Genomic DNA, 27,389 nt, shown 5'->3' with positions numbered 1-27,389 from the left:
TAGAAAGAGCTCAGAACCTGCTGACCCCAGCAGGCTATATCCAGACCCAGACTCTCTGAGCCACAAATGTCACAGGTGCTGGGTCTCAGGGGAGGTACTCTAAGAAGAACAAGTCCAAAGCTGTTACCTGGTGAACCCAGCTGTTTCCAAGGGTGACATGCACTGTCCAGTGTGTTCTTGTAACCAGACAAGAGTACAGACTGTCTCTGCTATCATGCTTTAAAGTCTTTCGTTTTTACCACTTAACATTAATTGTTTGTCACACAATGTGAACCCACAGGAAACACTGCACCCTCAGAACCTGGAAAGGCTTTGGTTTCCCTGAACAGCTGGTTGGCATTTACCTTGAAGAGTGTGAGTCTGAATCAAGCTCATGTGTGGCCTCCTCTAAGGATGTGAGTTTAAATCCCCCTGTACTCATTCTCTGCAGGAGCCTACCCTCATTAGGCCTTCTTTTCCCCCATTCCCATTTCCTTTGTCCCAATCCCTCATTTTCTCCAGGGACCTACTTCTTAAAGGACCACAGAATAAATGCTTTAGACTCTGAAGGCAGTGTCTATGTAGCAACTACTTGACTCTGCTCTGATAGCATGTAGGAGCCAGAGATAACAGCAAAGGAAGCAGCACAGCCGAGCCCAAGACATGGGCGGCACAGGCCCAGCAAGCCGAGCCCTGACTTCTACTTTCCATCCCAGCACATCATCTGTGCCTCTGTAAGCTGTCTCAGATACTTTAGAATGAGGAAGACATAGGAATCATAAGAATACATAAATAAAAATTCTAAGTAACTAAAATTGGTTCATTATAGAACACATACATAACATAAGAAACCAGCGAAGTCGCTCCTAGACCCATCATCATATGAAGATAACCTGTTCTGAGCGCTTTCTTGCCCGGCCCCTCACCACGGGGGAAGCCCAGCGGGACCTCTGAGTGCCTGCCAGCTCATAGGCTCCTGTGGCAAGCGAGACAGTGATGGGATCCCAGAGCCTGCTTGATACAGTGGTCTTGGCACGAGGCTGTGGGGTGTGCAGAGGAGAGGAAATGAGGAGGACCATGTGGACAGCACACACCTGGTCAAACTTCTTTTGCTTCTTCTCCAGGTTGGAGACGCTCTGCCGCTGGTGGTCCAGGTCCACAAGCAGGTCATCCAGCTCCTGCTGCAGCCGTGTCTTGGTCTTCTCCAGCTTGTCGTAGGCGGCCACTTTCTCCTCATAGCGCTGGCTCAGGCCCTCCAGGTCCTTCTGGAGCTTCCTCTTGGCTTCCTCGGCAGTCTCCAGGCACCCCACACCATCCTCCATCCTCTTCTTCATGTCGGTCACCTGGGCAGGAGCAAGGAATAAGGAGACACCCAATATGGTACCTGTTTAGGTAATGCACCTGTGCCTAAGACAGCCGGGAGCTAGACTGCTACCACAGGAACGAAAACCAGGGAGCCAAACCAGTTATGGAGACTGCCCTCTTCCACCAGGGCATGAGAAATGCTATTTCTACAGCAGTATCTGCTGAGTGCACTGAGCAGAGGATATGCCAGCCTCGGAGGCCTCTCCACTGTGACCTACTCCAGGTTTCTAGTTTGTAATGACCAAGCCCCAGAGAGGAGCAACCTCTGGTCACCTTACTCCAGATACCTGTCCTGCAGCCTCCTGCATATAAAGCTGCCACCACATGCATGTAGTCCCCAGACCATGCAGCAGACTATGAACCCATCCTGCATTTAGGGCAGATCGGCAAGCCTGGCACATTTAAGTCCTAAGATGAGATCTATAACAGGACTCTTGATCTACTTTTAGCCATGGATCCTTTGACAGTCTAGATCAAACTATGGACTCCTCATCATACCGTTTTGATATATAAAAAATATTATCAAGGATTATCAAGAAAGCTAATACAGGGAAATGCGGTTGTCAGATACTTATAATAACCCATGTACTTCTTTATTAGCACATCAAATAGCAGCTTCCTGAAGTGCAAGGCACACAATGACATCCCAAAGCCCTGCTGTGGCTTGGGCATGGTGACTGGTGGTTTCTAGTGCACAAGGTCTCATGCGCTATAACTGCCACGGCTTATGGTCTACGTTCATAAGGAAGGGAATGCTAGACATCAGCGAGAGACTGGTGAAAATAGAGCTGTTCAGTCCCCCCTCCAAGTTCACAGCTCCCTGAATTCCTCCTGGGGCCCTGGGCTAAGATTTCTGTACTAGACAAGACAGGCACTCCCTGAGGAAGGGCACCCAGTTCAGGGAGGCCTGGGAGGGTCCGGCAGGCCAGGCTGTGCCTCCTCAGCCTGCAGAAGCTGATCAGTTACCCTGAGCTACCTGGCAGACTGGGCACCTGGTAAGGAAGCTAGCACCAAACCTGGGCATGTAGGGTAGCAATCTGCTTTTCTAGGTTCCGCTTAGCTTCCTCTTCCTCCTCCAGCTGCTCCTTAAAGGAGTTCTTCTCGTCTTCCACCTGCTTCAGCTTGGTGCTCAGGCTCAGCTTCTGCCGGTTCTCCTCCTGCAGCAGCTCCTACTCCGAGGACAAGGGGGCACAGGAGGTGCACATTAGAGCCTTGGGTCCCCAAAACTCTAGGCAGGAAGGAGCAGCTAGTCCCTCTGACTCAGGAGACAGCTGGTAAAGACCTGATGGGGACCCAGGAGGAGCCAGAAACCCAGTGGATGCAGGAGAGGATGGGTAATCAGAGGAGCTCTGAGCTGGAAGACCCCGAGGTCTGATAGGTGATGTCATGTGGGCACAGCATCTTCCCAGAAAGATCTAGCTACAGAGGCCCACTGCCGCCTTTACCTGTGTGTCCTGCAGCTGGGACTCCAGAGTGGAGAAGTCCTTGGTGAGCTTGCTGGACTTGCTGTCAGACTGGGTGAGAAGACCCGTCACATTGTCCAGCTCTACCTGCACAGGGAAAGGAGAGACAAAGCCCATGAGCTTGACCATGACTGCTCTGGCCCCATCTCAGAGCTTTTAGGCTAAGCTGAACCTGAGTCACAGGCTGAGCCCAGAAGCCTCACTGAGGAGCCTGTGTGATGTAAGAAAAGGAACAGGAACCCTGGCAAACTGGGCCCAGACCGAGGGGATGCTGAAGGGACTGCTATCCAAGCCGGGGTCCCAGCAGAGGCCTCACCTGCAGCTTGGTGACCTTGTCGGCCAGCTCCGTGCGTACTCGCTCTCCCTCGGTGAACTTCACCTGCAGCTCCTGGAGCTGGGCCTCCACTTTCTTCCGCTTGTGCTCTGAGTCCCCTTTGCCCTGCAGCAGGACCTTCACCTCGTTGGCCAGCTCCCCTCGCTCATTCTCCAGGGTCTGCTTGGCCTTCTCAAGGTTGGCTTTTACCTGGTAGGAAAGGAAGCAAAGGCATGAAAAGGGCATCCATGCTGTGTCATGAGGCTGGTCTTTCTAGTAGCACTGGAAAAACTGTTGGGTTCAGATCCAGAAACTGCTGCCTCTGCAGCAAAAATGATGTTAGGTCCTTTTGGAAGATGGCCTGTTAGCAAGAGTCCTTGACTCAGAAGGCTCACACCTGATCTGTATTCATCACTCAACTGGTAGGTGACACCCAGCACATGTCCTCATCTCTGAGGGTCTCAGTTTCCCCACCTATAGAACAGCCCCTGCCCAGCCTTGTCATGGGTGGAGGGAACATTCAAGTGTAAGGTGCTGTCACTGATACTACAATTTCAGTGATGATATAAAAGAATGAGAGAAATTCTCACTGTTCATCATTAGACATCCATAAAACCTCTTTGAAATTTGATGTTCAAAGTAATGATGTAATATTCTTTAAAAAAAATAAAAAAGAAAGAAAAGAAAAGAAACTGGAGTTAACGAAATAAACGTGACCGTGACAATCCCATTCTAATCTGTACCAAGCTGGGCAAGGATAAACCATGAATGCAAAGCAATGCTGGATAAAAACAGCTAAAGGGCAAAGAAAAATTTCAACCTGTGCAGAACTGGGTGAAAGTTGAAGGGAGACAGATGGACAAGGCTTATTTCTAAAATATCTTATAGGTTGTCACGTGGAAGAGCCTTTGTCCTCTTTGTGCTGCACTAAGAATGGCTGTGAGCTGGAAGCCACAGTAGGCAGCACTTGTCCTGTTGATGCTGGGCCATCAACTGCCCGGCAGAGAGACCAGCTGGGTTTAATATCCCCAGAGTCTTCCCAAGAAGACTCCAGCTGACCCCTTGTTGGGAGGGTTCTAGAGAGGACCGAGGCTTCAGAAAAGAGACCATAAGGCCCACTGAAACCCAGTTTCAGGGTTGCTGCAGTTTCTTAAAGCTTTGTGGGTCTGGCAGGTTATTGAGTAAAATAACAATAAAAATATTTGCACAACTTACTGAACCTATACTACCTAACTGCTTCACATGTCATCAACTCTAAGTTTCACATAAATGTGTAAGAGACAGACCTATCATCAGCCTCCTTTACCGATGGGGAAACTGAGGCACAAGGTAACTATCTGCCAAAGTCTACAATCACTAAGGCCTGGAGCTGCTCTGTTGTTCTGCAGAGTGTCTCAGAGTGGCATCCAGTCTGCAGGAGGGCCCCACCCTTGAAAGGGGCAAGACCCCCACCTGAAGTCACGGAGCCAGCCCCTGGGGGAGGCCCACGCACCCGCTTTGTCTGCTCCAGCTGCTCAGCCAGCTCCTCCACAGCCTGTGAGTGCTTTTGCCTCATCTCCTGGATCTGGGCCTCGTGGGTTTTGGCCTCTTCCTCGAGGGTCTTCTTCAGGATATTCACTTCCTGTTCACGCTTGGACCTGGAGGGAAATACCCTCAGAATGGAGGCCAGCGACCCTGGAGCAATGCTGCCCCTGGGGCTCTTCCCTGGCTGCACAGAGGCCAGCAAGGTGCATGGGTCACTTCAGGCAGCTTTTCTGCCTAAGGGCCTCCCTCCTCAGCTGTCCAGCCTACAGCCCAGGCTCAAATACACTGCAGAGGCTCCTGTACCCTTTCAGCCTTACAGCCCATCCTGCCTCACCCAAACTTCAAGACAGATTCTTGATTAGATTTTTCAATAGAGAGAAGATGCTGAGGGGCCTTCAGCTGTCCCGCTTTCTGGTGTATGACAATAAGGCCACTGTGTGTGTTCAGAGTCCTGGGATCCACCCCTTCCAGGCCATGGCCTCCTTTTCTCTGTCTGACTTGGCTAGTCTGTCCCATGGCACACCTGAGCTCCTGCTGGGCAGCTGTAGAATCCAGGGTGTCTTCCAACTCTGTTTTCAGAGCCTCCAACTCTTCCCCAAGGTCCCGTTTCTGCTTCTCAGCTTTATTCCGGGAAGCACGCTCAGATTCCAGATCTTCCTGGAGTTCAGAGATCTGAGATTCCAGCTCACGGATCTTCTTTAGGGCCATGTTCTTCTGGGTGGCTTCTTCTTCCACTCTGCCAAAGAAACAAACATCAGGATGAGGCCATTTCACCTTTAAAGAGCAGAGTTTTTAGGAATGGTTTTAGAGAGAGGCAGCCAAAGCCAACTCTCGCAGTCCAAATCATGGCCCTAAGAAGCTTCACTCAGCAAAAATAACTGAGGCACACTATATAGAAGAGGTAAGGGCAATACTACTTTGAGAATTGGAAAACCTCATACAGAAGTCATTTCACTTTCCAAATTAAAGTTCAATTTTTTTTTCTTTTTGTGTGACAGAGACAGAGAGAATCAGAGAGAGACAGATAGGGACAGACAGACAGGAAAGGAAAGAGATGAGAAGCATCAATTCTTTGTTGTGGCACCTTAGTTGTTCACTGATGTGCCTTAACTGGGGGGCTACAGCAAACCGAGTGATCCTTTGCTCGAGCCAGCGACCTTGGGCTCAAGCTGGTGAGCTTTGCTCAAACCAGATGAGCCCGCTCTCAATCTGGTGACCTCAGGGTCTTGAACCTGGGTCCTCCATGTCCCAGTCCAATGCTCTATCCCAGGGGTTCCCAAACTTTTTACACAAGGGGCCAGTTCACTGTCTCTCAGACCGTTGGAGGGCTGGACTATAAAAAAAAATTATGAACAAATCCCTATGTACACTGCACATATCTTATTTTAAAGTAAAAAAACAAAATGGGAACAAATACAATATTTAAAATAAAGAACAAGTAAATTTAAATCAACAAACTGACCAGTATTTCAATGGGAACTATGAGCCTGCTTTTGGCTAATGAGATGGTCAATGTACTCCTCTCACTGACCACCAATGAAAGAGGTACCCCTTCCGGAAGTGCGGTGGGGGCCGGATAAATGGCCTCAGGGGGCCGTATGCAGCCCACGGGCCGTAGTTTGGGGACCCCTGCTCTATCCACTGAGCCACAGCCTGGTCAAAGTTCAATGTTTTAAACATAAAAAGTTCAAATGTTAAATAAACAAATACATAAAAAGGAAATAAGCCCCTGGCTGGGTGGCTCAGCAGACAGAGCATCGTCCCAGCACGCTGAAGTCACGGGTTCAACCCTCAGTCAGAGCATGTACAAGAGGCAATCAATGAGTACACAACTGGATGGAACAACTAGGTGAGACAAGCTGATGCTTCTCTCTCCCCCCTACCCCCTCTTCTTCTCCCTCTTTCTCTCCTTCCTTCCCTAGTTTTCATCTCTCAGATCAATGGAAAATTAAAAAGAAGGAAATAAAATGTTACAGTCCATGAAGAATGCAACAAAATAAAAATACAAATGTGCCACAGATTCTGGGTGACAATGATGTGTCAACATAGGTTTATCAATTGTAACAAATGTAACCATTCTGGTGCAGGATGCTGACAGGGAAAGAAAGCCATGCATATGCTGAGAGGAGGTTTAGAAAAATTCCCCATATGGTTGGCTCAATTTTGTTGTAAACCTAAAACTACTCTAAGAAATAAAGTCCATTTGGAAAAAAAAAAAGCCTGTAGCCAATACGTTAAAACAAGTTAAAGAAATGAAAGGATTGTTGTTGGTTGGATGATATGGTGGATGCCTTTTTAGGATTACAAACAAATAAACAAATGACAAGAAAAGTGCCTTTACTGCACAGGAAATGTTTTGCTATGAAAACAGCTTGCAGAACAACAGCAGGGCAAATGCTTGCAGCTCACTGATGCACCAAGAGCCACAGCAGGAAGCTGGCACTGGGCACTGGCCACTGGCTGCAGGCCGATGCTCCGCCTCTCACCTGGCCAGGGCAGCCTGGAGCTCCTCCTCTTTCTTGGCCAGCTGCATCTTGAGCTCTGCGATCTGAGCCTGGAGCTCAGCAATCTGGTCGTTGAGGTCTGTGGAGTCTCCTTCCAGCTTCCGGCGGGTCTTCTCCAGCTCCTGACGCTGCTTCTCCTCTCTTCGGAGACGCTCTGAGAAGGAATGATGAGGAGAAGCCAGCAGATCCCTCAGTAGTTGTAGACTTTGCTGTCTTTGTTTTTAATTGTTACATAAACACTGCATATTTATTCTAAAACATGCATGAGGTTTAAAGGATCGCAATACACAGATACTCATACTAGTTCCTGGATGAGGGAAAAGCACATCACCACGAGCTGCCAGGTCCTGTGTCTGTCCAGCCCCACCACTGCCCCACATCTCCGCAGACGGTACAGTGGTTTCTGGCATGAGCTCACAGCTTCAGGATATCCCCAAGCCCCTTTGTCCACTCCTCTCAAGGGGCAAGGGTAATGGGTCCATAGACAGCCAGACCTGCATGTCTGCCCTATCCTCCTCACCACAGATCCCTAGAACACAGGGAGATGAAGACACAAACTGTATCCCTGCCCCAAGACAAGCAATGACCTTGCAATATTGGTCTAGCATTTTATGGTACACGTAGCATGTCCACAGCATCATACAGTTAGTCCCCTTAGAGGAAGAGAAACGAAAGCTCATGGACATGAAATAAGAAGTAGTGGATGACACAGTAAGTGGCAGACAGAGCTGGGGGTAGGGCCAACCTAGAACCTCTTAGGAAGTCTTGAAAGCTTGCACAACCCATGGTACATGGCAACAGAGACACCAGGGCTTTCCTCTGAACACTCTTCACTTGAGGGAATCTCCCTCCAAACCACACAGCGCTGGTGCCTGGTGGCCCAGAGTCCCACAGGGACCGATGCTGAACCCTAGGTCTTGAGCGTAGTGATAGCTGCTGTGGCCCCTGAGCCTTGTCCATGTCAAGTGAGTGTGACACCTACCTAATGCTCCCATTCCTGGCAATGATGCCCATACTGGCCCCACGTGATGGATGCCTCGGGCTCCCCCAGGTCAAACAGCTCCTGCTCATCAACCTCTTACCCTCCAGGTCGGTGATCATGGCCTCATGTTTGTTCTTGAGCTTGGCGAGGCTCTTCGACTTCTCCTCCTCTTCAGTGAGGTTGGTGGTGAACTCAGCTATTCTGTCTTCCAGTAGCTTCTTCTCCTGGAGGGGTGAGGAATGTGTGTGTGAGGGTGGGTCAGAGCTTAGCATTAGTTGGGCACAGCCACTTTGGCTCGCTTCAAAATAGGATTTGCCCAGTAATTTAGGACTAAATGCAAGGACAAGAACTTAAATACTTGATTTAGAAGGACTTCGTGGATCAAAGGTGTCACTTTGTAAGATCAGTAACTCCCCTTAAAGAGCCAGATAAGCTTTCTTGATCTATAAATGTGGGTACCCAAACCCTTCCTGGACCTGTATTATCCCTTTGGGTATTCCCTTTGGGAAAGGCTTCCAAGTAGCAGCTAGGGTTGCTGAGGAAATTTAGACACCACTTTCTTCTTGCTCTGTGCTTGTCCACTGAGTGGGCTATGACCTCGCACGGCCTCATGTCCCCAAAGTGTCCTAGGTTGCCCTCCTAACTTATCTGCATGTGTGACACCACTGAAGTCCTAATCTCAGTAGGGTCTCCCTGTAAGAGCATAGCGGTCACTCAGCAGGAGAACCTTGCTGCCTGAGTCACAGAGCTCCCATGTAGACATCCCGCCTCTAGCCCCCCATTCTACCCTTGGGATTGAGGATGGCATTCTGACTGTTGTTCCTTCTTCCCTAACACAATTCCAGATTCTATCTGCTCACTTAGCTGATAGGGACCCAGCTTGGTTCTCAATAGGAATGGCCACCACTCTGGAGAAGGCTGAGGGAGAGGTACCCACACCTCAGTGCCAAGCTACCAAGTGCTCAAACCTCACCAGTGACTTTACGTGCAATGCTGCACAGGTGGTTCAGCTCTACCAAGTCTTGGGTCTCAAGACTTATGAAGAACTTATGAGAAGAAATGTCAAACCTTTGTCCCAGGCCCCATTCAGTTATGAGAAACATCCCTTTAAATATGACCCTGGCGCCCGGATGCCATGGGACACCCAGGAAGAAGAATCTGCTACTGAGCAGAAGCCATAGTGCTGCACACAGCAGTGAGAAGGTGCGGCCGTGAGCCTGGGCCCGACTCACTCTCTGCAGCTTGGTCCCTGCACGCTAAAGCTCACCTTGGCCAGCTTGCAATTCTGGTCTTCCAGGATGATCTGGTCTTCCTCCAGCTTCTTCAGCTTGGCCTCGGTGGTCACCTTCTCCAGCTGCAGCTTCTGGCGGGCACTCTCCTCCTCCTCCAGCTGCTCCTCTAGCTCCTACCACAGAGCCAGAAGGACTGTGAGGCGCGCAAGCCATACAAGCCCAGTGGTGGGGCTGAGATGTGGTTCAACTCCCACTGTAGTGTACAGGGACAAGAACCCTGGTCCAATCATGTGCTCGCTTGTACTAGGTACTTCCCAAGTAAGCTTCCAGCAGTGGTGATGTGGCAGAGCGCAAAGCTGATCGCCCTGTGCTGCCCAGACTGGCCAGAGCAGGACTAGGGGAGGGACTGAAGCACTGTGATACTCACTGGGTAGTGCACATGGGGAGCTGTCTCATGTGAGAAGTAACTGTCTCAAAGAGAAAACCTCTCAAATGCTACCCCAGGTGGACCAAAGGGGGAGGAGCTGGCCTACTGTGGCACTTCCATATCTGTGTTCCCTCCAGTACCTGTGTCACAGCTCCTGACGGCACCCCGTCTCTCCCTCCCCGTGTCTGGTGTTCAGTCCTGCCCTCTCCTGAGAGGAGGAAGCTGGATTACCTGGATGTTTTGCTGCATTTTCTTCTTCTCCGCCTGCAGGTGCTGGCAGCGTTCCTCCTCTTCCTCCACCCTGGCTTCCAGGTCATGGCAAATCTCCTCCAGCTCCTGCTTCTTCGCAGTCAGACGGGCTCGGAGCTCCTCGGCCTCAGCACATAGTTCTGTTTCCGCCTGGAGCTGCTCCTGCAGTTGCAACTTCTCCGCCATGAGCTGCAAACATGTGCAAAATACAAATTCCTTGCAACCTCCTCAAACCATTCCAGTATAGATGTTCTCTATCTAGCTCTGGCCACCAGAGAGAGGACCATACTGACAAAGAGTAGTTTTCATCTTGGGAGCATTTAGGCTCCTAGGCACTTTCTATACATCGTGTTCTTTATCCTTTACCACTATGCCATGAGCTGTATACCAAGATCCCTGGGAAACAGGCTCAGAACAGCAAAGTGCTGAAGGTGGGCCTCAAACCCAATACTTGTGACCTTTTCATACCATCCTAACCCTGATTAAGTCTACAGAGAGACTATTTTTCTAGTGAAACAGCTCTTTAAACTCCAAAATTGCCAGTCCTACAGGTGGCCAGCAGGTGGCAGCACTAGGATCTGCTATACCACCTGGGTGGAGTCCACAGACACTTACCTGGGACTGGAGGGTCTCCATCTCGGTAAGTCTGTTTTCTGCAGCCAGCTGCTTCTCTCGGACCTTCACCAGCTCCTCCTCCTTGGCCATCATCTCTTCTTCCTGGCGGCTCACCTGCAGCAGCGGCTTGACCTAAGAGAAGAGATAGAGACAAAGACATGCTCAGCTGAAGATGTTGGTCACAGACAACAGCCATGAGGCTTTCCCCTCACCTGTGGAAACATGAGGGGCTGCAATTTTTCTGGAAATCAATTTGGTGGCTGTGTGCATTTCAGGGAAATTGTCCCTCTGTATGCACGAAGGTTTATGATAATGAAAAATTAGTAATTAGTATAAAACCCATCATCAGATCCTGACCAGGCAGTGGTGCAGTGGATAGAGCATAGGACTGGGCTGAGGAGGACCCAGGTTCAAAATTCCGAGGTCATCGACTTGAACGTGGGCTCATCTGGCTTGAGTGTGGGGTTGCTGGCTTGAGCTTGGGATCATAGACATGACCCTGTGGTCACTGGCTTGAGCCCAAAGGTTGTTGGCTTGAAGCCCAAGCTTGCTGGCTTGAGCAAGGGGTCACTCAGTCTGCTGTAGCCCTCCAGTCAAGGCACATATGAGAAAGCAATCAATGAAAAATTAAGGTGCCACATTGAACAATTGATGCTTCTCATCTCTATCCATTCCTGCCTGTCTGTCCTTCTCTGCCTCTCTTGCTAAAAAACCCAAAACACAAAAACCCATTATTGGAGCCTGACCAGGTGGTGGTGCAGTGGACAGAGCATCGACCTGGGATGCTGAGGTCCCAGGTTCGAAACCCTGAGGACAAGGCTCATCCAGCTTGAGTGCAGGGTTGCCAACTTGAACATAGGATAATAGACATGACCCCATGGTCACTGGCTTGAAGTCCAAGGTCACAGGCTTAGCTGGAGCTCCCGATTAAGGCACATATGAGAAAGCAATCAATGAACAACTAAGGTGTCGCAACAAAAACTAATGATTGATGCTTCTCATCTCTCTCCATTCCTGTCTGTCTCGAAGAAAAAACAAAACAAAACAATCCCCTGTCATTGGAAAAGTAGCCAATTTATGAACATCTCTAGGGAACCATATGCTGACTTTCTAAAAATGATGCTCATAAAAAAATTTTAGCTGAAAAATGCAAAATACAAAACTTTATACAAGCCAGAGTTCAGCTACGTAAGAATGTATATAGTTTATAGGCAGTGAAAAAAAGACAGCAAGGAATAAATATTGAAACATCTGTTCACCGTTGACACTGGCTTGGTATTGAAGGAATTATGGGTGAATTTTTATTTTCTTTTTTATGTGTTTTATTAGCCTAATTCTCCACAATTACTACAAATTAGTTGTTATAAACAAAAGCAATTAATCATCTTATTAAAAGGGATATTTTAAAAGCTGGGGAGGACCTGTCTAGTGACGTAAAAAGATTCTGATTGCCTGGCTTCCCAGGAGGGCAGCACTGAGATATGCATGGCCATGGCAAGCGGGGCCTGAGCCACCCTAGCCCAGCCTGACAGCAGGCCGTGGCCATTCACATCAGACAAATGTGACGGCTTACGTGCCCCTAGACAGCACAGGCAGGACCACCCTGGAGTCATGCTGCCAGGCACAGGGGAGGCAAAGGCAAAGTGGCCCTCCCAGTGACATGAGTCCCACCCACATTGAGGCTGGGATAGGCCTGCTTATCCCTTCTGCCATGATAGAAGATGCAAAGCATGGGCTGAGACCCCTCCAGGACCAACCTTGGTGAAGAGCCGCCACCACTGCCAGTTCCGCAGCTTGAGGTAAGCAGCGCAGTTTCTCTGCAGGACCTTCATGGCCGTCAGCTGCTGCTGCCGCTTGGCAAAGGCCCTGTGAGCAAGGGACATGATTAGTACCTCATGGAAGGGAGACAGCAGACCTCTAACCTGTCAGTCCTGACCTCACTCCTGGAAGCTTCTCTGGAAGGATGACCCCTGCCTGGAGCACCTCAAAACAGAAGTGTAGGGAAAGAGGCTAGCCTTGGGGTTGGGTCCTATGGGTGACATTACAGAGGATGGCAAGGGTCTGGGTCACAGGACCACTCTCCATCATGAAGAGGCAAGTGAGTTAATGAGGGGAAAGAGCCTTGTGCACTGACTACAGACCCAAGCCAAGAGTGATCTCTGGTCACTTAGTCCACCCTCTGGCTTCAGCTCCCCACCCTCGATACCCGCCAACAGGGCTTCTGGATCAATGAGGGCTCTGGCTCCCGGCGCTCAGAGCGTATGTCCCTGCACACAGACACGGGCTCAGGGACCAGGGTGCTGCTGCTTTACCGATGTCCTGCAGCAGGTGAGCCTAGCTACCAAAGAAGCTGCTTGGGACTAAAGGGCAGCCTCCTCCCCTGGGAACTTGGGGTACTCTGGGGACAGCTAGGCTATGGGTGTCAATCCCCACATGAGGGACACAGCAAGGAGTACCAGTGACCAGGAACCCTCAGGGCTTATCCCTTCTGCCAGGATAGAAGCACAGTCACCTCCTGTCAACCTGGTCACATTAAACATCAGGCAGGAATCCAGGAAGCAGGGAATCAGGGAGAGCCACGTGGGCCTCCCTTGGACAGATACCTGACTGGCATTAGGGCTCCCAAGGTCACAGATTCCCAAAGTGCCTGTCTATACCAGGAGAGCTCAGAGGGACCTGAGTGCGGGACAGGCTAGGTGAGGGACAATGTCTCTGGAACTCACTTTCTGGCCAGGTAGCCCCTGCAGCAGGCCTGGAACCCAATGATAACATCAGTGATCTTCAGATCCCTCTCCTCCTCCAGGTGGGCTAGCACGCCAGCCCGGAAGAAGACCTTGCTCTGGCCAATGCGGTACAGGTTGCTGTCAAGCTCCAAGGCTTTGATCTAGACCAGGAGAGAAGGCCATTTACTACATGCCACCCAGAGCCCTAGAACGATGCTGAGAGCCTACCTAGGGGTGGGAGCAAGAGAGGGTCAGTCCTGGGGCTGCTGCTTCTCTGATGAGCAGCCTATCTCCTAGGGCTCAGGGTGACGCTAGAAAGAGGGACAGGTGTGTTCCAGCATGGGACAGAGTGACAAGTCAGACCTGAGGAGAACACAGAACCTCAGCATTAAAGGGAACTTAAAGATCTTCTCTTCCTTCTACCTCCCACCTGTGCACACTGCAGTCACACAGTTCAAACGCAAGGCTGCCACCCTCCAACCAGGCATCACCATCAGTCACTAAGAGTAGTACATAATCCAAAACAGGCCAGACCCAGGTTCAAATACTAGGACATCCTGGGCCTTAACCTCTATGAACCCACGTTCCCTAAGTTATGAAAGAGGAATGCTTCAATAAAAAAAAGTTAACGAACAGAGCAAATAATAATATCCCCTCTGTAGCAGAGCTGTGGGAATGAAACAACAGATGTAGAAAATGCAGAACATGGGCTCGAGCATGTACTGAAGGCTGAATACATTCTGCTGTCATCATTACTGAGCAGTTTCAGTACAGTAACAAGGCTCTCCTGTGAAGCCCACTGGCAGGAGACTGTCTACCTGGGAGAGAAGGGATTTAGAGCAAGTTCTGAAAACACAGAGCCTTGAATGGGGCAAGTGGGATCTGCGACTCCTGTTGACTACAAATGGCCTGGGCAGTCCTGGATGAGGCCCTGGAGGAGAAGGCAAGACAAGGGGAGGTTGTGCCAACGTGGGTGTCTCCCCTCCCTACTCCTCATCCCTTCTCTACAATGAGCCTCAGGAGACTGGCCCCACCTTCTCTGCACAGTGTGGAGAGAACTGCCTGTGCCTTAAGGAGGAACACCCCTCACCTAGCTAGCAACCAACAGTCTCCTCAAGGAAGGGTGGAGCAGATGCCAGTTGGAGGCACACCCACCATCCTTCACACTTTCTTTCCCATCAGCTGGTAAGCATCAGAGAGCAGAGAGCTATGTCTTCTCCCTCATTTTCCTGGCCTCGATCTCCCTATCACTTAATGCAATGCTTTGCACATAGTGGGTGTTTTTTCTTCCATTTTCTCTTTCCTCCCACCAATCCCCACCCCCCAGTCCACCCTCCCTCCTGAATCTTTGCAAAGCAAAGCAAAAGCAGTAGCTGCTAATCCTGGACACATCAAAAACAACAAGATACCTGCAAAGCAAAAAAAAATGACTGGTGGGATATAGCCCCAGCTTGACCACTCAGTCACCACAAGGCCCTCACTCATTCAGCAGAGTTCAGAGGATATGCTGTCTGTCAAGCTCTGCTCTAGGATAGAGGAAGAGAGAGGAAATGTCTAAAAGTGTGGGTTCCAGGGACTTTAGGACAGTGTTAGTGCCACCCCAGGCCTGCTGCCCTGGATGCAAGCTGCCTTCCTGATCACACTGGGCATGAAGATGTGAGCAAGAATGCATGAGCATATGCCCCAAAAGGAAGGGACCATCTCACATCAGAGCCCTGCAATGCCACAGCTCTAGTTCCCTCCATGCCACCTTATCCCTGTGCACCATCCCTGACTATCCAGGGGCCAAGGAGGGTGCCACTCGGGAAACTTTGCAGAATCAGACCTAGAGCATTGAAATGCCATTAGAGCATGGGTATCACCTGACCCATAGGTCTTTCCAACCAGAGGGAGCTCAACTCACCATGAGCACACATGCCTGCTTCCCATCCATGAAGCCCTTAGGGATGGAACTTGGTGTCAGGATTTCATATCTATGGCAGAAAAAAGAAGTTGAGTCAATTTATCCCTTGCTTCAATCCCACATGGCCTAGAATATTGGTGAGAGAGGACCATCCCAACAGTGTAGCAGACGTAGAATTCCTTTCACATCTCTTAATGAAAGAAGACATTTAGCAAATCCCACCCTCTTTCCTTGGGTTGAATGGCACAAAGAAGGCTTAGTGTTTTCCAGAAAGTGAATGAAAACTCATGTTGTACTATTTAACTCACTCAAGGGTGAACTTTATGTTGGGCTTACTAACTGCTAACTGCCCAGTATCCACGTCTTTAACCCCAGAAGGCCATTCATCTCTTCCTGAGGTGCTGCTGGACACTGCTAATAAACAGTATGACCTAAGAAAAATAGAGGGCTGCATCACGATAGCAAATGGCACTCAACAGTCATGAGGCAAATAGGACAGTGTCATTAATGTCCCTCTCTATGACCTCTATGACAGGAAGCTGCAGTATTATATGACTTCTATTTCCATAAAGTTCCTTTAATACCCAAGTCTGTGGCTCACCTTCGTATATTCCATAGCTTCTCTAACTGCAGTGAACAGTGCTAGGCCCTTCACTAGGCATGAAGGCCAACAAGATCACTTTCATTTCAGCAACAAAAGAAGGGAAATCCCTTTTCATGTAGAGGGTGGAGCAAAGAAGGATTGTGTGAGGAGCCAGCCAGACCTCAGCTCAAGGTGGCCGAAAAAAAGGCTTCCTTGCTGGAGGTCCCTGCCAAGAGAGATGGGCTGCAGGCCCTGGCTCACCTCTGCCGGAACTCCTGGAAGACCACCCGGTTGGGGAAGCCCTGACGGCAGATCCGAATACCCTCGAGGACCCCATTGCAGCGCAGCTGGTCCAGCACCAAATGGGGATCCAGTTTGCCAGCCTAAAGAAAACACACGGGTTGCTTCTGTGCCTCAGAATTCACAGAGAAAGGCTGGGTAGGCCCCTCTGGACTCAACAGGGCAAAAGCTTCAGGAGTCAGCAGTCCACATGCAACCTATCTCCTGGAGTGCCTCGAGTGGGCTGACAGACTTCACTGAGGGCACTGGGTGTGCTGTGGGGGAGGAATCATTGCTGGTGAGGACACAGACAAGGGCGGGATGCCTGCCCATGGCCTGCCCACACCCCACTACCGAGAAGCCGCACCTTCTTCTCATGGTTGGGGATGATACAGCGGACGAAGTTGGGGTTGGTGTTCCTTAGCGTGGCCATCAGCTTGGCCAGCTGCTCCTTGTAGAGCTGCCCCACAGTACGGAACATGCCCTTCCGTGTCTTGAAGGCCCCGGGCAGGGCCGTCTCTGACATGCCAGCCACCTGGTCCAGGCCGATGATACGGTCCACTGCAGAGACCATAAAAAAGCAGGTGAATATCCAGTGGTCCCAGCAGGACAGCAAAGAGACAGACATCTGGACAGAAAAACACATAACACTACAGAACACCAGAACCCTTTTTGCTTAGAGTCCACAGTCATCTCCAAATGATGAATGCACAGTTGACCTTATGAGCAGGAAGAGAAAAGAGGAAAATACGGCCCTGGCCGGTTGGCTCAGCGGTAGAGCGTCGGCCTAGCGTGCGGAGGACCCGGGTTCGATTCCCAGCCAGGGCACACAGGAGAAGCGCCCATTTGCTTCTCCACCCCTCCGCCGCGCTTTCCTCTCTGTCTCTCTCTTCCCCTCCCGCAGCCAAGGCTCCATTGGAGCAGAGATGGCCCGGGCACTGGGCATGGCTCTGTGGCCTCTGCCTCAGGCACTAGAGTGGCTCTGGTCGCAATATGGCGATGCCCAGGATGGGCAGAGCATCGCCCCCTGGGGGGCAGAGCACCGCCCCTGGTGGGCGTGCCGGGTGGATCCCGGTCGGGCGCATGCGGGAGTCTGTCTGACTGTCTCTCCCTGTTTCCAGCTTCAGAAAAATGAAAAAAAAAAAAAAAAAAAAAGGAGGAAAATACCGTAAAGCCACTAAGACTGGTCTCTCCTGGGGAACAATCCATAGCTATGTCCCCATTATCTCTCTTCAGCCCACTTTAGAAGCTTCCATTCCCAAATAAACACAATAAAGCTGCCCTGGCAGGCTGGCTCAGTTGTAGAACGTCAGACTGGCATGTGGAAGTCCCAGGTTAGAATTCGGACCGGAGCCCTGGCTGGTTGGCTCAGTGGTAGAGCGTAGGCCTGGCGTGCAGGAGTCCCGGGTTTGATTCCCGGCCAGGGCACATAGGAAAAGCGCCCATCTGCTTCTCTACCCCTCCCCCTCTCCTTCCTCTCTGTCTCTCTCTTCCCCTCCCGCAGCCAAGGCTCCATTGGAGCAAAGTTGGCCCTGGCGCTGAGGATGGTTCTGTGGCCACTGCCTCAGACGCTAGAATAGCTCTGGTTGCAACAGAGCATCGCCCCCTGGTGGGCGTGGCAGGTGGATCCCGGTCGGGCGCATGCGGGAGTCTGTCTGACTGCCTCCCCGTTTCCAACTTCAGAAAAATACAAAAAAAAAAAAAGAATTCGGACCGGGGCACACAGGAGAAGTGCTCATTTGTTTTTCTACCCTTCCTCCTCTCCTTCCTCTCTCTCTCTCTCTTCCCTTCCCACAGCCAAGGCTCCATTGGAGCAAAGTTGGCCCAGGCACTGAGGATAGCTCCATGGCCTCCACCACAGGTGCTAGAATGGCTCCAGTTGTCATGGAGCAATGCCCCAGATGGACAGAGCATCGCCCTCTGGTGGGCTTGCTGGGTGGATCCCGGTCATGTGCATGCAGGAGTCTGTCTCTGCCAGCCTGTTTCTCACTTCAGAAAAATTAAAAAAAAAAAACACAATAAAGCTAATAATGTATTTTGGAATAGTGAGTCCAGCTATTTCACCAGCCTGGCTCTGAGGAGGTGTTAAAACTTGTCTTACAGAATTCTGTATTCCTATGGTTAGTGTTGGGAAAAAAAAAAAAATCAGTATCCTGAATTCCCATTGCCTTTTACCTAAAGCACAAGTCTAGGAGTCAGAGATGAGAGCACTAGAGCTCCCACCGCTAGTGGAGCCACAGAACTGACGATGGCCCACCTGGGACCTGCCCAGGCAGCACTCCTAAGCCAGGGACCCACAACAGCACATGGTGGTATCAGACATGGAGTGTGCAAAAGAAGCACTACCAACAGTTACTATCCCAGAGTCAGGACTCCTCACACTCTACAACTCGTTTTGTCTCCATGTCACAGGTCTTTATCATCTAAACTAGTGTTTTTTAACTGTTGGTCCATAAAACAGTTAATCACCCTGATGTATGAAGAGCACAGACCCAATGATTAGAGATTCTATAATCCTCACAATGAAATTTCTGGTGGACTGGAACTGGTCCATGGACCAACAGCTGAAAAACACAGATCTAAACCAAACCTTCTAAGAAGTTGCCCTTGCCACCATGACCCACGCCCAAAGCAATGAAATGAAGAGCTTCCTCCAAGGTGTAAATAACAAGCCCAAAGCGGTCAGCAATTTGAGGTCAGTTTGAAGAGAGAGACAATATTAAATATGAAGCCTTTCCATTATTGAGTTAAGAATTCTGTGACAGTCTGTTTCATATTTCTTTGTGGCTAGATCTTCATTATTTATTTGAAGACAGCAAAAAGGACAGAAACTCAAGACAGAAGCCAGGATTGAGGACAGACCCAACGAACCAATTAAAATGGAGGCATTTTTGAACGTCTGCAACCAAGGCCTATTTTACTGGCCACCAAAGGTTCCCGGGGAGTGGCTGGCTTGTCAAGGTCACTGAGATCTTCCAGCCAGAAGATCAGATATGCCCTGTAAAAACTGGTCATTTCATGTGGGCCTGTCCTGCCCCCTGGAGGCACAGCACCATGGGTGGGTGTTGGTTGAGGGCTCGGTGAACGAACACACATGCCATTTGAGCCTTCAGGTGCACATGCACACAGCAGCGTGCATAATGCCTAAACCTCATGCTGAGACACCTGCAGCCATTCAAGCAGTAAGACACCGCCTTTACGAAGTGGAGCTCTAAAAAGGATGTGGGTTTTTAAACAACCTATTTTGCTTTTAAGATCTATAACACAAAGTCTCCTGATTTGGCTGGTTTTCGACCAGAGGCTTGCAATAGGTCCAATGGGGAGGAACTTTCCCACAAGCTCAGGGCAGACTGGGGCAGGGGCATGGTCAGGCAGGAAGAGCCAACGGTATGAAAAACTCAGCAGAAGCATTTGTTGCACAGCCCTGGATGCACCACACACACACAAGGGACGCCACTTTGGGTGGCCAGTCACCTGGTTCTAGGTGGAGAATGGGAAAGCGTTGATAGAAATAGGCTCTCTGAGTGCTCTGCATCTCTGCAACAGAGAGGTTAAAGCAAAACCCAGGCAGAAAGAAGGAAAAACCGTGAGAAAGCACAACTCTAAAGCCACCAGCCTACCAAGGAGAGGCAAGAGCACAGTGAGGCATGGGACAGGGACCTGTGCAGCCAGGCTTTGGGCTGCCTGTGACTTCCCACATGTGGAGAGTGCTGCGGCATGTCTGTGGATGGCAAAGCCCTCAGAGGAAGTGGCTATGAAGCACGCTCAAGGGCATTCAAGGACAGCCTCATCCCTTTGGATCAAAGAAGACACTGTTGTGGGAGCTACAGCAGATGAACACCCCTCCACCCTGCCACTGCCTATGTCAAGTGGAGAAGTGCTCCTTGTTTTGTGGCTCAGCCACTGCAAAGGTGGAGAGAAGCCCAGATGTAGGCACCGAAAGACAGCGGCGGAGGGCAAAGGGCATACCATCCTTCCACAGCTCTGAGACGAACTTGTCAGAGGACTGGTGCAGAAGCGTGGCAATGTTGTCATTCAGGGGGTCCATGTTCTTCATCAGCCATTCATCAGCTTTGTAATCCACCTGTAAGAGCCAGGGCCCCAAATCATAAGGTGCTCTTGAGAGCACGAACAGGCTCTCAAAGGACAAGCTAGCCCCATGTGTGGGAAAGTTAAAAAATACGCACACCCCTTGAACCAGTGTTTCTAACCCTAAGAAGGAAATGATAAATGACAGGGGCAATAAAGTAGCAACAAGAGGTTCTCTGTGGTGTATGAAGACAGTAAACAATAAAAACAATGCTATGTTGCAGCTATACAACAGAATATCCTAAAATGGTTTTTGACAATAAAGAAATATCCTAGAAAGACATATGCCAAAAGATATGTTATACTATTTCTTTTTAGGAATAGGTCAAAAAAATTTTGTTTTTTCTTTGTCTTTTCAGGATATCTAAGTTTTCTCTAATGAGCATGTAATAGTGTTGTTTTTTTTTGGTGACAGAGACAAGAGATAGAGGGACAGATAGGGAAAGAGATGAGAAGCATCAATTCTTTGTTGTGGCACCTTAGTTGTTCATTGATTGCTTTCTCTATGTGCCTTGACTGGAGGGCTACAGCAGAGTGAGTGACCCATTGCTCAAGCCAGCGACCTTGGGCTCAAGCTGGCGACCTCAGAGTCTTGAACCTGGGTCCTCCACGTCCCAGTCTGATGCTCTATCCATTGCGCCACTGCCTTGTCAGGCAGCATATACTATTCTTATCTTTTCTGAAATATGTGCTTAAATCTACAAGTAACATTATAATATTTTCATTGCAAAGATCCAGAATAATACAAATCAATTATTGTATTATTCTGACCTCTGACTAACCCACACCACGGCCTAGTAGTAACTGCTGCTCTCTGGTCGGCTATCTTTCACGGGCACCATTGTGAATGACATGCGTATGTTGGCTTCTTACTGAAGAGCAGAGTTATATTCTGGGAGATGACAAGGCCCTAGTGTCTTGGCCACTTGGGCACAGCCAGCCTGCTGGACCTTCTAGTTGCTGTAGTGTAGCCCAGTGCCCAGATTTGGGTGCACATAGCCCATCATCCAGAACCACGCCCCCCTAACAATAGGCTTTGACTATGCCCTGTTTGTTTGTTTTTTGTATTTTTCTGAAGTTGGAAACGGGGAGGCAGTCAGACAGACTCCCACATGCGCCCGACCGGGATCCACCTGGCACGCCCACCAAGGGGCGATGCTCTGCCCATCTGGGGCGTTGCTCTGTTGCAACCAGAGCCATTCTAGCGCCTGAGGCAGAGGCCACAGAGCCATCCTCAGCACCCGGGCCAACTTTGCTCCAATGGAGCCTTGGCTGCGGGAGGGGAAGAGAGAGACAGAGACGAAGGAGAGGGGGAGGGATGGAGAAGCAGATGGACACTTTTCCTAATGTGCCCTGGCCGGGAATCAAACCCGGGACTCCTGCACGCCAGGCCAAAGCTCTACCACTGAGCCAACTGGCCAGGGCCCTATGCCCTGTTTTTGTATTATACACAACACTGAAGTAAAAGCCTCCTGTGAGATCTCTGTGCATGTGCATTTATAACAAAAGTGGAAGTGGAGATGCAGGTTCAGGAAGTATCACTCTAAGTAACTACTAATGGTTATTTTTTTAATGGGTAGTTTAAAGTCAAGAGTTGCTTCAGCAGCCTTAGGAACTCAAGGAGCAAAGCAGGAGAGGCTGGGCAGTTGAAGAGCCACACGCAGGGCAGTGGGCAAGGACCTCGTTTGGCTCAGGAGTGGTGCTGTGAAGCTCCTGGCTCTCCTCACTGGGTAGCTTTGGCACTAACAAAGATGTCACTGCCAGTGGTGGCTCTCAACCAGGCAACTGTGCCACACTCCCACCCCCCACCGTAATAACTGTTTAGCAATGTCTGGAGACATTTCTGGTCTAAGGAGGATGCTACTGACCACTGGTCGGAAGAAGCCAGGGATACTGCTAAACATCCTACAAAGCACAAGTCAGTCCCCAATAAGAACTGCCGCAGCCCATGACATTGGTAGTGTGGAGGTTAAGAGGCCCTGCCCTAGAGCACTTACTGTGCCCGGCACTGAGCTTCACAAGGTCATTTAATAAATGTAACCCTGTAAGATGGTAGTCACTTCTATTTTCCAGATGAGGTAATCAAAGTTCAGAGAGGTTAAGTACCCCAAAATCACACAGTGGCAGAGTTCTAATTTAAACTCTAGAGCCCACACCTGTAGCACAAATTTCATTTCCACCCTTGGAAAATGCACCTAATAATAATACAAATAACATCATACCTGGGTACCCTACACAGGACTGCTAAAAGCTTCTAATGAAATGTAACAGGTGGCAGGGCTTTGCTAAGTTGGAGAGCTGAGCTGTGTGAATGCTAATTACCACCAAACACATTACTGGATAAGTCACCTGACAAGAATATTGCACCCTTATCCTCTGCCTTGGGGCTGCACAGCTCACAGTCTTCCTCTCATTCCCACCTCTCCTAAGAAGGTCCAGCCAGTACCTTCCTGTGTGTGCTCTACTCACCTTGCCAGCATAGTGAATGATGCAGAAATCAGCTTTGTCCTTCAGCTGCTTGGGCTTCTGGAACTTGGGGTGGGTGCCCTGCTCCTGCACTACCTTCTCTACAAAGCTCTTGTCGGTGGCTTTAGGGAACCAGCACTCCTCATCCAGCAGGGCCAAGATGCCAGGGGGGCCTGCCTGGAGAAAGCACAGCATTGCACACATAAGCACGACCTGGGAACGCAACCCCAACCCTGCCCTCACAGGAAGTCAAAGCCTGGGGGTTTCCGGGAGTTTTCAGAACCCCTAGAATCTCATTGGAAGGTGGGTGGCACATCTCCCATGGTGATGGTGGTGGTAGGGAAGCATTACTGAAAGCATTCAATTTAAGAATTCTAGTTTAAAAAGAAACTTCTGAGGTCTAGCTATGGCCAACATACCTTAATCCAATGATGAATCACAGCATTCTCCAATTTCAAGCTCTGGTGAGTTTGATGGACCATGCAGTTCCTAATCCATTTGCCCAGAGGCTGCCCTCAACTATAGCTCCTGCCCCTGGAGTCACTCTGTGGCATCACCCCACACACTCTGTGTCTGCACAACTATGTGGTGAGACAAGACACTCTGAGGAGAAGCCCCTTGAGGAGAAGGTGTGGCAGAGCCCCCAGAGCCTTCTGTACACTGAGTTGATGAGATAAGAAAACAGGTTCAGCCACTAGGGAGACTGGCTGACAAGATTCAAAACCAGATAGTTTGGGTTTTTTTTGTATTTTTCTGAAGTTGGAAACGGGGAGGCAGTCAGACAGACTCCCGCACGCGCCCGACCGGGATCCACCCGGCACGCCCACCAGGGGTGATGCTCTGCCCATCTGGGACGTTGCTCTGTTGCAACCAGAGCCATTCTAGCGCCTGAGGCAGAGGCCACAAAACCATCCTCAGTGCCCGGGCCAACTTTGCTCCAATGGAGCCTTGGCTGAGGAAGGGGAAGAGAGAGACAGGGAGGAAGGAGAGGGGGAGAGGTGGAGAAGCAGATGGGCGCTTCTCCTGTGTGCCCTGGCCCAGAATCAAACTCGGGACTCCTGCACGCCAGGCCGACGTTCTACCACTGAACCAACCGGCCAGGCCCCAGATGGGTTTTTATTCCTTGGAAAACTTAACTGATTATAACAAAGTCATCAGAAAAATAAGTTGTTTCACATTAGGATTAACCCTTTGAGTAATACTCTCAAAATGCACTTATTCCTAGGTGTTCTGATCAATAAACATTTCAGTGTCACTCTGGTGTACACATTCTCTCAAGCATCTCAGGATTCAGGGAAAATGTGAGTTTGGTGAGCTTAACTCTAATCAAGACAGAACCCAGAAACAGAAACAGCTCAGGATCCAAAAGATCACAGCCCCTAACCTAAAGCACAAACACGTGACTCAAACTGCATCAGGCAAGAACTTTCAATATAACTGACGGCAAAGAGAAGGGCTTTCTAGCTACTGCGCCCGCCAACAGTCAGTGCTGTGGGACAGAAACTGGGCACTACATTAGTCCTGAAAGAGGACAGCCCGTGCTTCAACATGTGCACCAGAAATAGCATTCAATCCCTGGGCCCACACAATCCCACACTATAGCAAAAGCATCTGGGGCTAGGATCACGCTACCCAAAAGCATGCCTGTTTCTTTAGGAAAAAGAAAGGCTTGCTGAGTCTTCTGGGACTGAAGACAGGAAACCCAGGCAACCAGTCACATCCACACCTGGTCGGCAGCTGCCCAAGGCTCCCCCAGACACCAGATCTAAGCCCTAGAGCTTATTCATGCAAGTGGCACCAACGGGTGAGGAGCTGGACACCCACAACCAACATGGAGTGGGAGGAGAGAACAGGGTCTCCAGAGGGGATGAGGAAGGCCAGGTAAGGTCTGAGATCCGAGTAGGGTTGTCTCTTACTGGCTTCTCGATGAGGTCAATGCAAGGCTGCAGGTCAAGGCCAAAGTCAATAAAGTTCCACTCAATGCCCTCACGCTGGTACTCCTCCTGCTCCAGGATGAACATGGTGTGGTTGAAGAGCTGCTGCAGCTTCTCGTTGGTGTAGTTGATGCAAAGCTGCTCGAAGGAGTTCAGCTGCAAGGAAGCAGAGCAATGTTAGGGAGCTGCCCACCATGGGGCCCAGACACCCTTGGGAAGGAGAGAGGCCAGGGATTCAGGAAGCACCTCCTAGGGTACCTCAGTGCTGGCCCCCTGTGGAGGCTAAATGGTTAGGGGATTTCCCTTATCACACCAGCAAGGGTTCTTCACTTTCTGAGTCCCATGGACCTCTCCAGCAGCCTGGTAAAGCCCTTTTAAGAATAATGTTTGACACCTGGGGTGGTTAGCCCTGCCTGAGCAGCTCAGTTGGTTTCAGCAGCATCTCACTAGCCAAGGTTGTAAGTTCGATCCCTGGTCAGGGTGTATGCAAGAGTCAACCAATGAATGCATGGATACATGTAACAACAAATTGATGTTTTCCTCTCTTTCTCCCTTCCTCTCTCTCTAAAGTGAATAAATTTTTCCCCAAGATTTTATTTATTGATTTTACAGAGAGAAAGTGGGGGGCAGTGAGAAGTATCAACTCATAGTTGCTTCACTTTAGTTGTTCATTAGCTGCTTGTCGTACATGCCTTACCAGGCAAGCTCAGGGTTTCAAACTGGTGACCTCAGCATTCTGGGTCAATGCTTTATCCACTGTGCCACCACAGGCCAGGCTAAAATCAATAAATTAAACTTGGGGTGGGGGTGAGCACACAAGGCAGTGTATAGATGATGTATAGAATCGTACACCTGAAACCTGTATAATTGGTTTGTCACCAATAAATCCAATTCAAAAAAATTTTAAACATAAAATAGGCCCTGGCTGGTTGGCTCAGTGGATAGAGAGGTGGCCCAGTGAGCAGACATCCCAGATTCAATCCCCAGTCAGGGTACATATGAGAAGCAACCATCTGCTTCTCTTCCTCTCCCTTTCCCTCTTCTCTCTCTCTCTTCCTGTCTCGTAACCAGTTCCTCGGTTGGTCTGAGCATCAGCCTCAGGTGCTGAGGATAACTTGGTTGATTCGAGCATGGGCCCGACAGGGGTTGCAGGTGGATCTCAGTTGGGGCACATGCAAGAGTCTGCCTCTCTATCTCCTCTCCTCTCAGATAGATAGATAGATAGATTACAAAAGAGAAAAGTTATGTTAAAATAAAACAATCAAAATATTGAGACATATTAATATATTATGCTTTTCTGTTAACAAGCACAAGCTATGGGCTAAGTAACTTCTGAAATTTTGAAGTCAAGATGAACAAATGATACTACAACATCTCTGCCACTGCCATTAATGCAAGGTCTGAACACACCTGGTTTCTTTCTCCAGATGACAGATCACAAGCACTGCTAGTGCAACTGTAGTTTGTACAGTTTGCTCAATTCACAATTTAAAAAAGTGTGTCATTTCAGTGAGAGGCTAGTGAAAAACAGAGGTAACGTTTACCCCACCTAAATTCATGGTTCCGCTGGAATCTACCATGGGCCCCCAAGTTAAGAATCTCTGATTTACAATGATTATCCATTTTTTTCTTAAAAGAGCTCAAAGTGTTTATGGGCAGGAAAATGCCTTGTCCCAACACACAATAACTATTTGCTGGAAGAATAAATCCACAGAAAGAACTGCCCATGAAGTCTCCCAGGATACCACCATTAAGTCCCATTCTCTTCAGCATTTCTGGTTGGCAATGGGCACACCTGTTTCAGCTTAAAATACACCCAATCACAATCTCCTGTCTCCATGCAAAAGAGATGCCCAACTCAGGTTGCTGTGGAACCACAATAAAAAGGATTCACAGACAAGAGGAAGACTGCCAAAAGGTTAAGGAGGCGGAGAAGAGGACATGCGGGCAGAAGGGAGAGGCTCACATCAAAGATCTCGAAGCCAGCAATGTCCAGGATTCCGATGAACGAAGCACCTTGCCGCTTGGTCTTGTCCAGGGCCTTGTTGATGCGCAGCACCAGCCAGCGGAACATGCGTTCATAGGTGGCCTTGGCCAAGGCCTCAATGGCAAAGTCAGCCTGGGAGGAGGAACATCCAAGGCACAGAATGTCAGATACAAGGAGGCCTCAGTAATTTTACCCCCAGGGCCTTCCCTCAGAGAAAGAGCCCTAAAAATGGGAGAAAAGCTTTGCACACAAATATGTTCACTGAAAACATTATTTACAATGACTAAAAGTTGAAACAACCTAACTAGCTAACAATTCAAACACAGTAGACTTGGAAAACTCACTTATCATGACTCTTTAAAAATAAATGGGGGGAAAAATAAGTAAGTAAGTAAGTAAATAAATAAATAAATGGGGAAATACTGAAGTGTCTACAGAAGAAATGACAAGATGTCTTGAGATTTACTTCAAATAATGTGGTCAGGAATGGGGGCAGATAGGTAGTAAGATTAGCAACCTTGGGTCCAAGCTGGTGAGCTTTGCTCAAATCAGATGAGCCCGCGCTAAAGCTGGCAACCTCAGGGTCTTGAACCTGGGTCCTCTGCATCCCAGTCTGACGTTCTATCCACTGTACCACTGCCTGGTCAGGCGAGTTAGTCACTCTTAAAGCTGCCTGTGTGATAGGCACATGGGGTTCATTACACTACCCTCTTTACTTTATCTGCAAATGTTCGAAAAGTTCCATAATAAAAAGCCAGGGTGGGCCCTGGCC

The 27,389-nt window shown here is 49.5% G+C and overlaps 1 protein-coding gene across 4 annotated transcripts in view; it reads right to left on the bottom strand.

Annotated features, from left to right (window-relative positions):
• MYH9 (myosin heavy chain 9) overlaps positions 1-27,389 on the bottom strand; it is a 102,235-nt gene that overhangs the window by 8,085 nt on the left and 66,761 nt on the right. For all 4 annotated transcript variants that reach the window (XM_066259355.1, XM_066259347.1, XM_066259338.1 and 1 more), the window contains 20 exons: positions 26,597-26,749; positions 24,613-24,786; positions 22,700-22,873; positions 20,111-20,225; positions 16,509-16,702; positions 16,124-16,245; positions 15,280-15,349; positions 13,377-13,537; positions 12,411-12,519; positions 10,654-10,785; positions 10,021-10,227; positions 9,398-9,535; positions 8,231-8,354; positions 7,131-7,302; positions 5,168-5,380; positions 4,613-4,757; positions 3,124-3,330; positions 2,790-2,894; positions 2,361-2,513; positions 1,074-1,322 (listed from right to left, as the gene is read on the bottom strand). In XM_066259355.1, coding sequence (XP_066115452.1) covers positions 1,074-1,322; positions 2,361-2,513; positions 2,790-2,894; positions 3,124-3,330; positions 4,613-4,757; positions 5,168-5,380; positions 7,131-7,302; positions 8,231-8,354; positions 9,398-9,535; positions 10,021-10,227; positions 10,654-10,785; positions 12,411-12,519; positions 13,377-13,537; positions 15,280-15,349; positions 16,124-16,245; positions 16,509-16,702; positions 20,111-20,225; positions 22,700-22,873; positions 24,613-24,786; positions 26,597-26,749 — 3,117 coding nt within the window. The remainder of the gene's footprint in view (positions 1-1,073; positions 1,323-2,360; positions 2,514-2,789; positions 2,895-3,123; positions 3,331-4,612; positions 4,758-5,167; positions 5,381-7,130; positions 7,303-8,230; positions 8,355-9,397; positions 9,536-10,020; positions 10,228-10,653; positions 10,786-12,410; positions 12,520-13,376; positions 13,538-15,279; positions 15,350-16,123; positions 16,246-16,508; positions 16,703-20,110; positions 20,226-22,699; positions 22,874-24,612; positions 24,787-26,596; positions 26,750-27,389) is intronic.

This window comes from Saccopteryx bilineata, chromosome 1 (assembly GCF_036850765.1).
Source record: "Saccopteryx bilineata isolate mSacBil1 chromosome 1, mSacBil1_pri_phased_curated, whole genome shotgun sequence".
NCBI lineage: Eukaryota > Metazoa > Chordata > Mammalia > Chiroptera > Emballonuridae > Saccopteryx > Saccopteryx bilineata.
Note: the sequence above shows the minus strand (reverse complement) of the source record. Positions and strands in the feature narration are given on the sequence as shown.